Source organism: Hyperolius riggenbachi, chromosome 12, assembly GCF_040937935.1.
Source record: "Hyperolius riggenbachi isolate aHypRig1 chromosome 12, aHypRig1.pri, whole genome shotgun sequence".
Lineage (NCBI taxonomy): Eukaryota > Metazoa > Chordata > Amphibia > Anura > Hyperoliidae > Hyperolius > Hyperolius riggenbachi.
This window is the reverse complement of record NC_090657.1, coordinates 168,100,649-168,113,359: the sequence shown is the minus strand read 5'-3', so window position 1 is coordinate 168,113,359 and position 12,711 is coordinate 168,100,649. Positions and strand designations below refer to the sequence as shown.

Sequence of the window (12,711 nt, the reverse complement as noted above, 5' to 3'; positions counted from 1 at the left end):
GGCTGCGGGAGGGTTTTTTTTAAATTAAAAAAAAACTATTTCATGCAGCCAACTGAAAGTTGGCTGCATGAAAGCCCACTAGAGGGCGCTCCGGATCCGCACTTTCGATCGCCTCCGGCGATCAAAAGTAACAAGGAAGGCCGCAATGAGCGGCCTTCCTTGTTTCGCTTTCCTCGTCGCCATGGCGACGAGCGGAGTGACGTCATGGACGTCAGCCGACGTCCTGACGTCTGCCGCCTCCGATCCAGCCCTTAGCGCTGGCCGGAACTGTTTGTTCCGGCTGCGCTGGGCTCGGGCGGCTGGGGGGACCCTCTTTCGCCGCTGCTCGCGGCGGATCGCCGCAGAGCGGCGGCGATCAGGCAGCACACGCGGCTGGCAAAGTGCCGGCTGCGTGTGCTGCTTTTTATTTGATAGAAATCGGCCCAGCGGGGCCTGAGGAATCCTCCTGCGCAGGTTACCCCGAGCTGAGCTCGGGATAACCGGCAAGGGGGTTAAGGACCAGAGGCTGCTGGTACCGCAAACCGGCACTTACGGACGTTTCGCCACACTGATCCGCTGCTCCTGCCGGACACGACGCTCTCCCATCACTGCAGATCTCCCTCTCTGCCGTCTCTATGACGACAGAGCTCTGTGTACCGGTCAGGAGCCGCTTTCATAGGCTCATGACCCTGTCCATCAAATAACGCCAATGGGATTGGCTTACTGTGATGACAGGGTCAGAAGCCAATGAGATCGGCTCCAGACTGACTCACAGATCTCTGCCGTCATACTGACTGCAAAGCAAGTGGGTTGTGGCGGGGGCAGAGCTGCGTGATCGGCAGTAGCGGCGGGACCGCACGGCGGCAATGTTCAAATCTACGTCCTGTCAGAGCCACGCGGCCACAAGCAGGACATAGATTTCAACCGCGCGGGTCCGCAAGCGGTTAATGTGCAAAAAGTGTACAAAATTCTTCAATGCAACAATTCATCTATAGACCTATTTGATGCAATACAAGTGGAGAATAATTATTCAAGGCAGGCAACAACGTCAACTTGTTTCAAGTCAAAATGACACTTCTTCAGGCCTTTATAAATACCACGTTTATCTGACTATCATAAACTGACAATACTGGGTAATAAACATCTGGACAATTATAAAGCCAGGACAAACCACCAAGGCTGGGCCCAGGCTGTCCTGCTTCCATGCAGCTACCTAGTTTAGCATCTGTTTGGTGGTTTGTCCTGGCTTTAGGATTGTCCAGATATTTATTAACCAGTATTGAACCAGTATAAGAAGCTCCAGGTAAATATAAATCCTTTAAATAGTCTCAGTCGTACACTTTAAGTGAGGGAAAATATCTACTGTATAATGCATATTTTGTGAAATAATTGATATTCTAGTTCATTGCTGCTTGATCTGTGTCCCTGTTTTGTACGTTCTGAAAAATCCATCAGAAAGGATTCTGTGTCCTATTTGTGTTTTGAGCAGGAAACGCATGAGAAACACTCCAATCCACTTTCTGTGATATTAATCCTGTTAATGACCTGTTACTGTTTTGCAGAGCTATCACAGGGAGAGGAGACATCAAAACTTTGATCGTGCCGCCTCTTTGAGGCATTCTGTAAGTTGTTAAGAATTGAAGTCTGCTTCTTCTATATAACGAGCAATGTCACGCTCCCTCTATGTAACAAGCAGTGTCATGCTCTCTCTATATAACAAGCAATGCCATACACCCTCTACATAACAAGCAATGCCATGCACCCTCTATATAACAAGCAATGTCACGCTCCCTCTATATCAATACAAAGAATTCAGCACTCTGATACTGCGCTCATATAAGGAGCAAAGTGTCTGTGTTCGTCCCAATCCACAAGCAATAACCACATTGACCACAATAGCGTCCTAATTCAGACAGTTAATATCAATATCAGTGGGAGCATTCCTCCTGGATGCGTGCACCATCAATTAAAGTCCATACTGTAGATGGATAAGCTCTCTACAATGCTTGTGCTTCTAGAGACAATTGAGATAAAACAGCCCCTCCTTCGGGAAGGACTCACCAGACTTTGCAGCCTTCGGGGTATTGGCCACCCCGCAGCCTCACTGGCAATCTGCTGTGCGATGTTCCAGGTCTGCGTATGTAAAAAAGGGGGTCCACATAGCGTAAAAGCGTACTACTTTATTGTAAAAACTAAAAACAGGTAAAAATATGGCCCAAAAAGTTCCATACAGCCAACCCCTCTATAACCGCATACTGCTAATATAGCGGATTTAGGGGGTATAAGGATCAAGCTGCACTTAGCTGGCGTCAGGGCACAGGTAACCGTCGCGTCTAGTGAAAAATGGCGCCGGCAAAATAATGGCGCCCCCTTCTGCCCGATATATGTTTAAAACGATATTTATCATTTAAAGGTTAAAATAGTGTAGACCTTTTGAACGAAATTTATTGTTTTAAAACTTTTTTTTTTTTTCTACCTGAACGATATTTATCGTTTTAACCTCTGCTTTGCCGCCGTTTGGAAAATATCTGCCCGCCGGCTTTAATGTTCAATAGCAAAGCCCCCTTAAAAGTTAAAACCGCCAAATTTGCAGGGAATGTTAAGAAGAAAATTGTGAACAAGAGGACATTTTTTTTTTCAAAAATACCTTATAGTTTTTGAGAAAATCGATTTTGAATATTCTTCTTCTGACCGTGGGTAAATTAAACGCCCGCCGACTTTAGCGGTTAATAGCAAAGCCCCTTTAAATGCCAGAAACACCAAATGTGTAGGGAATGTTAAGAAGAAAATTGTGAACAAGAGGAAAACATTTTTTTTTCAAAAACACCTTCTAGTTTTTGAGAAAATCGATTTTAAATCTTCAAAGAGGAAAATGTATCTATTTAAATCGCGTACTGACATTTCCGCGGCGGAAACAATTCCCGCCGACTTTAGCAGTTAATAGCAAAGTCCCCTTAAATCCAAGCTACACCAAATTTGCAGGATATGTTAAAAAGATACTGGGGAACAATATTTAAAAAAAAATTTTGAAACATTTTATTATTTTTTTTTATTTAATTTAAATTTTTGGGTTATGTTCAGAGTGTGGGAAATGTTTTGAAAAAAATGACGTGGGGTCCCCCCTCCCGAGCCTCTGTAACCCCTTGTCCCCCATGCAGGCTGAGATAGCCAGAATGCGGAGCCCCAGCCGACTGGGGCTTCGCACCCTGAGCTATACCAGCCCGCATGGTCCATGGTATGGGGGGGCTTCGGGGGGGAGGGGCGGCCAAGCCTTCCCCCCCCCCCCCGGAGCCCTTGTCCAATCCATGGACAAGGGGCTCTTCCCCAACTCCGGTGCCCCAGGAGGAGGTGGGGGCGACGACTCCCTGGGGGGGGGGTTCATGGTGGCATCTGGGAGTCCCCTTTAAGAAGGGGAACCCAGATGCCTGCCCCCCTCGCAGGAGAAATGAGTATAGGGGTGCAAAGTACCCCTTACCCATTTCCATAAAGGGTTAAATGAAATAAAAACGCAACAACGAGAAAAGTCCTTTAATGTTCTAAATTAACCAGAACTACTTACCTGTACCTTTAAGAAAAAAAATCCCAAGCCAATTAGGTCCCACGACAGTATCCTTCATCTTGCGATCTTCAGAAATACTTACCTGTACCTTTAAGAAAAAATTCCCACGCCATTATCCTCGGAAAAGGTCCCGCGCTATAATCTGTTATGTCCCACGACGACAGTATCCTCTGTCTTGCGATCTTCAGAAATACTTACCTGTACCTTTAAGAAAAAAAATCCCACGCCAATCAGGTCCCACGACAGTATCCTCTATCTTGCGACCTTCTGATACATGTTGATTGAAGATCTCCGCCGCCCCGACGCCACACACGCCGCCCCCGCCGAACTGCTCTCAGCTATACTTAGTATAGCTGAGAGTGCGTCTATTACAGACGCATTACCGCTAGCTAGTTTCCTGGGCTCTGAGGCTGTGCATGTTGGACAACCTCAGCATAACTCTTACCGCATGTTAGGCTTGGGGGTGTATTCTCCACAGTCCGCATGCAACACATAAGCTGACGTGAAGGAGGTACACACACCAGCACAAGGGATCAGGATATCCCCAGTTTAGTGGAGGAGAGGACTGACTCCAATAGGAGATTGTGGTGCACAGAGCCGGTGCAGATCCGAACAGCCACAAACAACACTTTCGTAATAACGTCTCAGCGCAAAGTAGCGCTGAGCGCATAAACCAGGACTGAGGAGATCAGGACAGGTAGACAGAATGAACGCTTGCTTAACTAGCCACTACTTAGTGACAGCAAGCGTCCACAATAAGACAGACTGGAATGAGGCAGCCAATGCGTTTGCAGCGATGGCGTGCCTCACAAAGACAGGACAAGATAGTCAGGAAATAGCAGGATCAAGATAGATGAACCAGTGTTCTCCCCAGGCCTAATTAGGTGGGCGGGCCGCCCGGCTGTTTTGAAACCCCGCCCGCCTGTTTTGAAACCCCGGCGGCATCATTTTGAAAAGTATTTTCTCATCCTGAGCGGCGATCCTCGAGAAAATGGCAGCCGCGCAGGGGACACTTTACAAGCCGAAGTTCCCTCCCTCACAGTGGAGTAAGCCGCTCTCCCAGTCTTCAGCAGCGATAGGTGAACTGGGTGGATGAGTCGGCTTCCTCCACAAATCAACGCGTGTCCGCCCCGCCCTCCGGCCAATAGGAGGCTGCCTCGCTGTGGACCCGCCCCCCCAGTGGTTGGCACGCGCGCCGCTGGCTGAGGCGGATCGTGGAATCCCGGCAAACGGAACGGATGAGTGCCCCTGCCAGCACCCTGTCTGAAAGTATGGAGCGAGTGATGCAGCTGGGAGACACCTTCACGAAGCAGCCGAGGAGGACCGGATTACACACCATTCTATGTAAGGAGCAACCGGCTGCCCTGCTATCTCAGAGGGAGGGGGGAGCTACCTAACTACCCACCCATCCCACCAGCCTGACCTACTCATCCCCCCCACCACTAGCCACCAGCCTGACCTCCTCACCCCCACCCCACTAGCCACCAGCCTGACCTCCCCCACCCCACCAGCCTGACCTCACCCCCACCCCACTAGCCACCAGCCTGACCTACTCATCCCCCCCACCACTAGCCACCAGCCTGACCTCCTCACCCCCACCCCACTAGCCACCAGCCTGACCTACTTACCCACCCACCCATTCCACTAGCCACCAGCCTAACATCCTCACCCCCACCCCACTAGCCTGACCTCCTCACCCCCACCCCACTAGCCACCAGCCTGACCTACTTACCCACCCACCCATTCCACTAGCCACCAGCCTAACATCCTCACCCCCACCCCACTAGCCACCAGCCTGACCTCCTCACCCCCACCCCACTAGCCACCAGCCTGACCTCACTGTCAGGAATATATTGGGGTGCTTATGATGTAAGGATAATATTTTCATTTTTCTGTCTACTGGGTAAAACCTCAGATGTGTATTGGGCTTGGGTGTAATTGGTCACCTGGCCAGAGTAAACTAAAGTCTAATGTAATTCGGTATGTAGATGTCCATTACCTCTGCCCCATTGTCCAGCAGGGGAAACTGTGTGTACTGCTAATTAGCGGCCAATTGAGGAAGAATAGGCTGGTCGGCATGGCTTTTGAGTCTGGTGTCAGCCATTGTCCCATTATTCAAGGAAAGCCTGCTAGAGTCTTGGGGGCAGGGGGAAGCTGACACCTGAATGTTTGAAATGTATTTGACAGCCTACGGGAAATTATGGAAGGGGTGAAGTCCTTTTGATACCATTTTCTACCTGTGGAAATTGAATTATTGGTGGAGGTGCAACCTCCTTATCTTTGATCAGCTAGGAAGTACTGTCAACAATGGGGTTGTCACCTGTAACGTGGACTAGGGAAATCTTTTCATGTATGTGGATCTCTGAAAATCCCATTTATGTCTGAGAACTGAGACAGGAAAAAGCCGTAATCAAGTTTTCACCTGCAGTTGAAAGGCTCACTTCACAATCTTTGATGTATGGACTTTTACCTGGAAATGGAATATGTCTGAGAATTAATTAAAACCTAGTTCCTCCCCTCCCCAAGGAAGTTGCAGCCTACAGGCGTAGCTCAGAGTATAAAAAGCAGAGGCGGATGCCTAGTGACTGTCTTCTCTCGGAGGTAGCGAATAGCTAGGGAGGATCGCGACTCCTGGTCGAACCGGCGTCCTCCCGTCAAACAACGTTCTAACCTAAGCTGGTAACGTTCTTTTTTCCCCCGTTTATTTTTACGCAAATATCCGTGTGTGGTATCTTTGTAACTCTTAATTGTGTAACTTTTTTACTTTGTCTTTTTGTAATCTTTTTGTATATATTAAGTTCTGCATTGTTCTATGTTTTTCTAGAATATTAAATTATTATTTAATAAGTTTGACTTCTGCCGTACTAAACTAACAAACACTCATAGCCTAGAAGAGACTGAAGTGTAACCGTGTATAAGTTCATGCCTAATTGTACGCTTGAGCAACACCACCGTATGAAATTGTAATTGCATTGTGTGTGGGGGCGTTTGTCATACGTTGGCCTAAGCGCGCAGCTGACCCAACGTACGAACAACGCCAGTGCGAGTAGCGACAGCAGAGTGGCTAACAGTATCGTTCGGAACGACTGTTAGTGGGTCTTTGCTTCACGACAGTGTAAGATTGCAACTGTGTGTGTGTGTGGGTGCGTGGCGTTCCCGTATTTGGCCTAAGCGCAAAGCTGACCCAAATACAAAAACGCAGATTGCGTATTGAGCACTCAATAGCTGAGTGAACGTGTCTAGCAACGCTAGTGGTGGCAGTGGGAAGTGTTTGAGGGGTTCCAGCCTTGTTTGTAGCTTAAATAAGGCTGTTCCCCGCTTAATCTGGTCAAACCCGCAGTCGGGAACCGTATACGCAGGCGTGCCGCGGGCTGGTTCCTGACATAATTGGCTGGCAGTGGTGGCATCGTTTAGTACATTAGTACGCAGTTTAGCTCGCTATTCTGAGTACTAAAGGCTGGAAGCTTGCTAGAAGCAACTAGCCTACAGAAGTCTACTCAGTGCAGAACCTATATATACGTTTTTTTTGTTTTTTTTGTTCAAAGATACACACTTGGTATTTGCTTTCCCTCCCCCCTTTTTTTTTTCTTTTTATTTTTTGCAACACGATGGCTCAGAAAGCATCCAGCTATGCAAGGCAAAACAAAGAGATACTACTCAACCTGTGTGAGCACAAAGGCATCGAGACGGTGAGCGGCCAGACTAAGGAGCAGCTAGTTCGTGCGCTCGAGGAGCATGATGAGGCAGAACGAGCCCGTGCTTCAACATCAGCGGATGCAGCTCACGACACGCCAGAGGAGGAATCGCTCCCGCCACAGGATGCAAGTGGAGACGATGTCCTGGATGATCCACCGAACACGGAGATGACATCTCTGGAAGCCGACCTACAGCTACTAGGTTCGGCTGAGCCCGAACTGCGCCTAAAGCTGATTCTGGAACATCGGCAAGCAGAGAGGGAAATACGACAGGCAGAGGAGGGAAGAGCTGAACGGCGACACCAGGCCGAGAGGGAAAGTGCTGAACGGAGACACCAGCTGGAGCTGGCTAAACTTCAGCAGCAGAACCGGTCTGCTGGACCCGCAGAACGCGAAGGTGAGCGAGTCCACAGAATCCCCCTGGATAAGTTCCCCGCTATGGACAAGGACTCTGACATAGACACTTTCCTACAGGGGTTTGAAAGGACTTGTCGGCAGTATGGGGTGCCCCGTGAGCAGTGGGCAAGATACCTCACCCCAGGGCTGAGAGGCAAGGCCCTGGAGGCGTTTGTGAGTCTCCCCCAGGAGGAAGAAACAGACTTTGAGGCAATTAAGAAAGCCATCATTGCACGATACCACCTCACGCCAGAGGTGTATCGAAAACGTTTCAGGACAGTGCAGCGAGGTCCTAATGACAGTTACCTGGATCATGCTTGCAACCTGCGCACTGCCTTCCAGCAGTGGCTAAAAGGACTGTCAGTTAAAACCTTGGATGCCCTGCAGGAGCTGATGATAAAAGACCAGTTCCTACACACCTGTCCTGTTGAGGTCCGGCTGTTTGTGCTGGATCGAGAACCAAAGACAGTGGATGAGGCTGCGGAAATGGCCGATGCCTACACCGCCCATAGAGCACCTGAGTCCCGGAGGACTACTACGCCCAGCTGGAGAGGAGAACAGATGGCTAAACCTGTTTCACCCAGCACCCAGAGGAGGCAAGCACCGCTGTCTCCTGGATTCAAGCAACCTGACACTCGGAAATGCTTTGTATGTGACAGGGTGGGTCATATCAGCACGACTTGCCCAGAGAGGAAGAGGGAGGCCCCAAAATCCAGTGAGGCCTCAAACCCCAGTGAAGTCCCAACGGCTTTGTGTGCTACCAGGAATGCCACTGGCTATGCAGAGAATCTGCAGCTTGTCACGGTTGGGGGTACAGTTGCCACTGGGCTGAGAGACACTGGAGCAGAAGTGACTCTCATACATCCCCAGCTTGTGAACCCAGAGCAGTACCTACCTGGGAAAATGATTGCTGTCAGAGGAATTGGGGGTGTCACCCCAGCAATACCCACCGCCTTGGTCCACCTGGATTGGGGGGCCGGCAGCGGACTGAAAGAAGTTGGGGTAACTGACAAAATCCCCACCAACGTTTTGCTGGGTACTGACCTGGGACGGTTAGTGGCCCGGTATGAGCCTACCCCAAACCCTGTGGGGCCTGCATCCCCAGCAGAAGTTCAGGACTCTTGCAAGGCACTGTTGGATAATGCTGTGCAAGTGGGGAATGCTGGCGAGGCCCCAGGGGCTATGGACTGTGTGCTAGGAGCCAGCCCTAGTGAGTCTCCAGTGCCTAGGCCTGGAATGGAACCTGTTGATACCAAGAATGCAGAAACTGATGAGGTCATTTATGACGCACGGACTATCGAGGCGATCGAGGCAAGAACTGTTGATGCTACTTGTGAAGTGCTGAGTAGCAATGTGTGTAATGATACCGATAATGTGGATGTTTTATGTGATGTCCCAAATGACAATATATGTAGGGCTGATAATGCTGATGTCATATGTGTTGTACTACATAATGCTGTGTGTCATGTGGACACTCCGTCAGCTGCAGGAGTAACCAGCGGCGCTCGCTGGGCTGCAGCAGGTGGACTGTCCACTGAAGGGGCAGATGGCACTAGGCCAGATCCTTCCCCTTCAGATGGTTTCCAGACCAAAGGTGATGGGGTTTATGATACGTGTAATGTGGACGCTCCCTCCGCTGCAGTGGTAACCCGCAGCGCTAGCGAGTCTACAGCAGAGGGACTGTCCACTGAAGTGGCAAATGTTGCTGGGTCAGCCACATCCAATCCGGAACCTGGCCTGGAGGGCCCAGGAGCCTCTCCGTCTGCAGCCTTCCTGGAATGTGTGACAGGCAGCCCTGAGCTCTCTGGGGCTGTTCGATTTGACAGCAGCCTGGAAGAGCTCAGGGGGCTAGCCAGCAGGTCACCAGCTGGGAGGGGCGGGCTGAGAGGGTTCTGGGAAGTTATTCCCTCGGAGCTGTCCGAAGTGGAGGAGGCAGCCCGGCAGAGAATCGTTCCCCAAAGGGACCGAGAGATAGCTCCTGCCACTATAGAGAAAGTGCGTGTAGCGACGGTTGGAACCCTCCCCCAGCTGCAGCACTGTCTCTATGGTCGCGAATTCATGGTTGTCACTGACCCTCATTCCCCTGGTTGGTTACGTCAGGTTGTCAGGGGCAATGACACATTGCAGCAACCTGACCTAGCTTTCCAGTCCTGTAGCTTGGAGCTAAGGAATTACCCCCCCAGGCCCGGCCGTCAGTGTCGGCTTTGGCAGGACGATTCGTTAGAATCATTTGCCGGTGCCGTCTGGAAGAGGGGGCGTGTCAGGAATATATTGGGGTGCTTATGATGTAAGGATAATATTTTCATTTTTCTGTCTACTGGGTAAAACCTCAGATGTGTATTGGGCTTGGGTGTAATTGGTCACCTGGCCAGAGTAAACTAAAGTCTAATGTAATTCGGTATGTAGATGTCCATTACCTCTGCCCCATTGTCCAGCAGGGGAAACTGTGTGTACTGCTAATTAGCGGCCAATTGAGGAAGAATAGGCTGGTCGGCATGGCTTTTGAGTCTGGTGTCAGCCATTGTTCCATTATTCAAGGAAAGCCTGCTAGAGTCTTGGGGGCAGGGGGAAGCTGACACCTGAATGTTTGAAATGTATTTGACAGCCTACGGGAAATTATGGAAGGGGTGAAGTCCTTTTGATACCATTTTCTACCTGTGGAAATTGAATTATTGGTGGAGGTGCAACCTCCTTATCTTTGATCAGCTAGGAAGTACTGTCAACAATGGGGTTGTCACCTGTAACTTGGACTAGGGAAATCTTTTCATGTATGTGGATCTCTGAAAATCCCATTTATGTCTGAGAACTGAGACAGGAAAAAGCCGTAATCAAGTTTTCACCTGCAGTTGAAAGGCTCACTTCACAATCTTTGATGTATGGACTTTTACCTGGAAATGGAATATGTCTGAGAATTAATTAAAACCTAGTTCCTCCCCTCCCCAAGGAAGTTGCAGCCTACAGGCGTAGCTCAGAGTATAAAAAGCAGAGGCGGATGCCTAGTGACTGTCTTCTCTCGGAGGTAGCGAATAGCTAGGGAGGATCGCGACTCCTGGTCGAACCGGCGTCCTCCCGTCAAACAACGTTCTAACCTAAGCTGGTAACGTTCTTTTTTCCCCCGTTTATTTTTACGCAAATATCCGTGTGTGGTATCTTTGTAACTCTTAATTGTGTAACTTTTTTACTTTGTCTTTTTGTAATCTTTTTGTATATATTAAGTTCTGCATTGTTCTATGTTTTTCTAGAATATTAAATTATTATTTAATAAGTTTGACTTCTGCCGTACTAAACTAACAAACACTCATAGCCTAGAAGAGACTGAAGTGTAACCGTGTATAAGTTCATGCCTAATTGTACGCTTGAGCAACACCACCGTATGAAATTGTAATTGCATTGTGTGTGGGGGCGTTTGTCATACGTTGGCCTAAGCGCGCAGCTGACCCAACGTACGAACAACGCCAGTGCGAGTAGCGACAGCAGAGTGGCTAACAGTATCGTTCGGAACGACTGTTAGTGGGTCTTTGCTTCACGACAGTGTAAGATTGCAACTGTGTGTGTGTGTGGGTGCGTGGCGTTCCCGTATTTGGCCTAAGCGCAAAGCTGACCCAAATACAAAAACGCAGATTGCGTATTGAGCACTCAATAGCTGAGTGAACGTGTCTAGCAACGCTAGTGGTGGCAGTGGGAAGTGTTTGAGGGGTTCCAGCCTTGTTTGTAGCTTAAATAAGGCTGTTCCCCGCTTAATCTGGTCAAACCCGCAGTCGGGAACCGTATACGCAGGCGTGCCGCGGGCTGGTTCCTGACATAATTGGCTGGCAGTGGTGGCATCGTTTAGTACATTAGTACGCAGTTTAGCTCGCTATTCTGAGTACTAAAGGCTGGAAGCTTGCTAGAAGCAACTAGCCTACAGAAGTCTACTCAGTGCAGAACCTATATATACGTTTTTTTTGTTTTTTTTGTTCAAAGATACACACTTGGTATTTGCTTTCCCTCCCCCCTTTTTTTTTTCTTTTTATTTTTTGCAACACGATGGCTCAGAAAGCATCCAGCTATGCAAGGCAAAACAAAGAGATACTACTCAACCTGTGTGAGCACAAAGGCATCGAGACGGTGAGCGGCCAGACTAAGGAGCAGCTAGTTCGTGCGCTCGAGGAGCATGATGAGGCAGAACGAGCCCGTGCTTCAACATCAGCGGATGCAGCTCACGACACGCCAGAGGAGGAATCGCTCCCGCCACAGGATGCAAGTGGAGACGATGTCCTGGATGATCCACCGAACACGGAGATGACATCTCTGGAAGCCGACCTACAGCTACTAGGTTCGGCTGAGCCCGAACTGCGCCTAAAGCTGATTCTGGAACATCGGCAAGCAGAGAGGGAAATACGACAGGCAGAGGAGGGAAGAGCTGAACGGCGACACCAGGCCGAGAGGGAAAGTGCTGAACGGAGACACCAGCTGGAGCTGGCTAAACTTCAGCAGCAGAACCGGTCTGCTGGACCCGCAGAACGCGAAGGTGAGCGAGTCCACAGAATCCCCCTGGATAAGTTCCCCGCTATGGACAAGGACTCTGACATAGACACTTTCCTACAGGGGTTTGAAAGGACTTGTCGGCAGTATGGGGTGCCCCGTGAGCAGTGGGCAAGATACCTCACCCCAGGGTTGAGAGGCAAGGCCCTGGAGGCGTTTGTGAGTCTCCCCCAGGAGGAAGAAACAGACTTTGAGGCAATTAAGAAAGCCATCATTGCACGATACCACCTCACGCCAGAGGTGTATCGAAAACGTTTCAGGACAGTGCAGCGAGGTCCTAATGACAGTTACCTGGATCATGCTTGCAACCTGCGCACTGCCTTCCAGCAGTGGCTAAAAGGACTGTCAGTTAAAACCTTGGATGCCCTGCAGGAGCTGATGATAAAAGACCAGTTCCTACACACCTGTCCTGTTGAGGTCCGGCTGTTTGTGCTGGATCGAGAACCAAAGACAGTGGATGAGGCTGCGGAAATGGCCGATGCCTACACCGCCCATAGAGCACCTGAGTCCCGGAGGACTACTACGCCCAGCTGGAGAGGAGAACAGATGGCTAAACCT

At 49.7% G+C, this 12,711-nt stretch overlaps 1 protein-coding gene and 1 long non-coding RNA gene across 5 annotated transcripts in view; one reads left to right on the top strand and one right to left on the bottom strand.

Moving 5' to 3' along the window:
• LOC137541790 (uncharacterized) overlaps positions 1-12,711 on the bottom strand; it is a 318,006-nt gene that overhangs the window by 265,223 nt on the left and 40,072 nt on the right. The window lies entirely within an intron of this gene.
• The window catches only part of LOC137541786 (cadherin-like protein 26), a 136,024-nt gene that overhangs the window by 115,524 nt on the left and 7,789 nt on the right, over positions 1-12,711 (top strand). For all 3 annotated transcript variants that reach the window (XM_068263293.1, XM_068263291.1, XM_068263292.1), the window contains one exon: positions 1,542-1,601. In XM_068263293.1, coding sequence (XP_068119394.1) covers positions 1,542-1,601 — 60 coding nt within the window. The remainder of the gene's footprint in view (positions 1-1,541; positions 1,602-12,711) is intronic.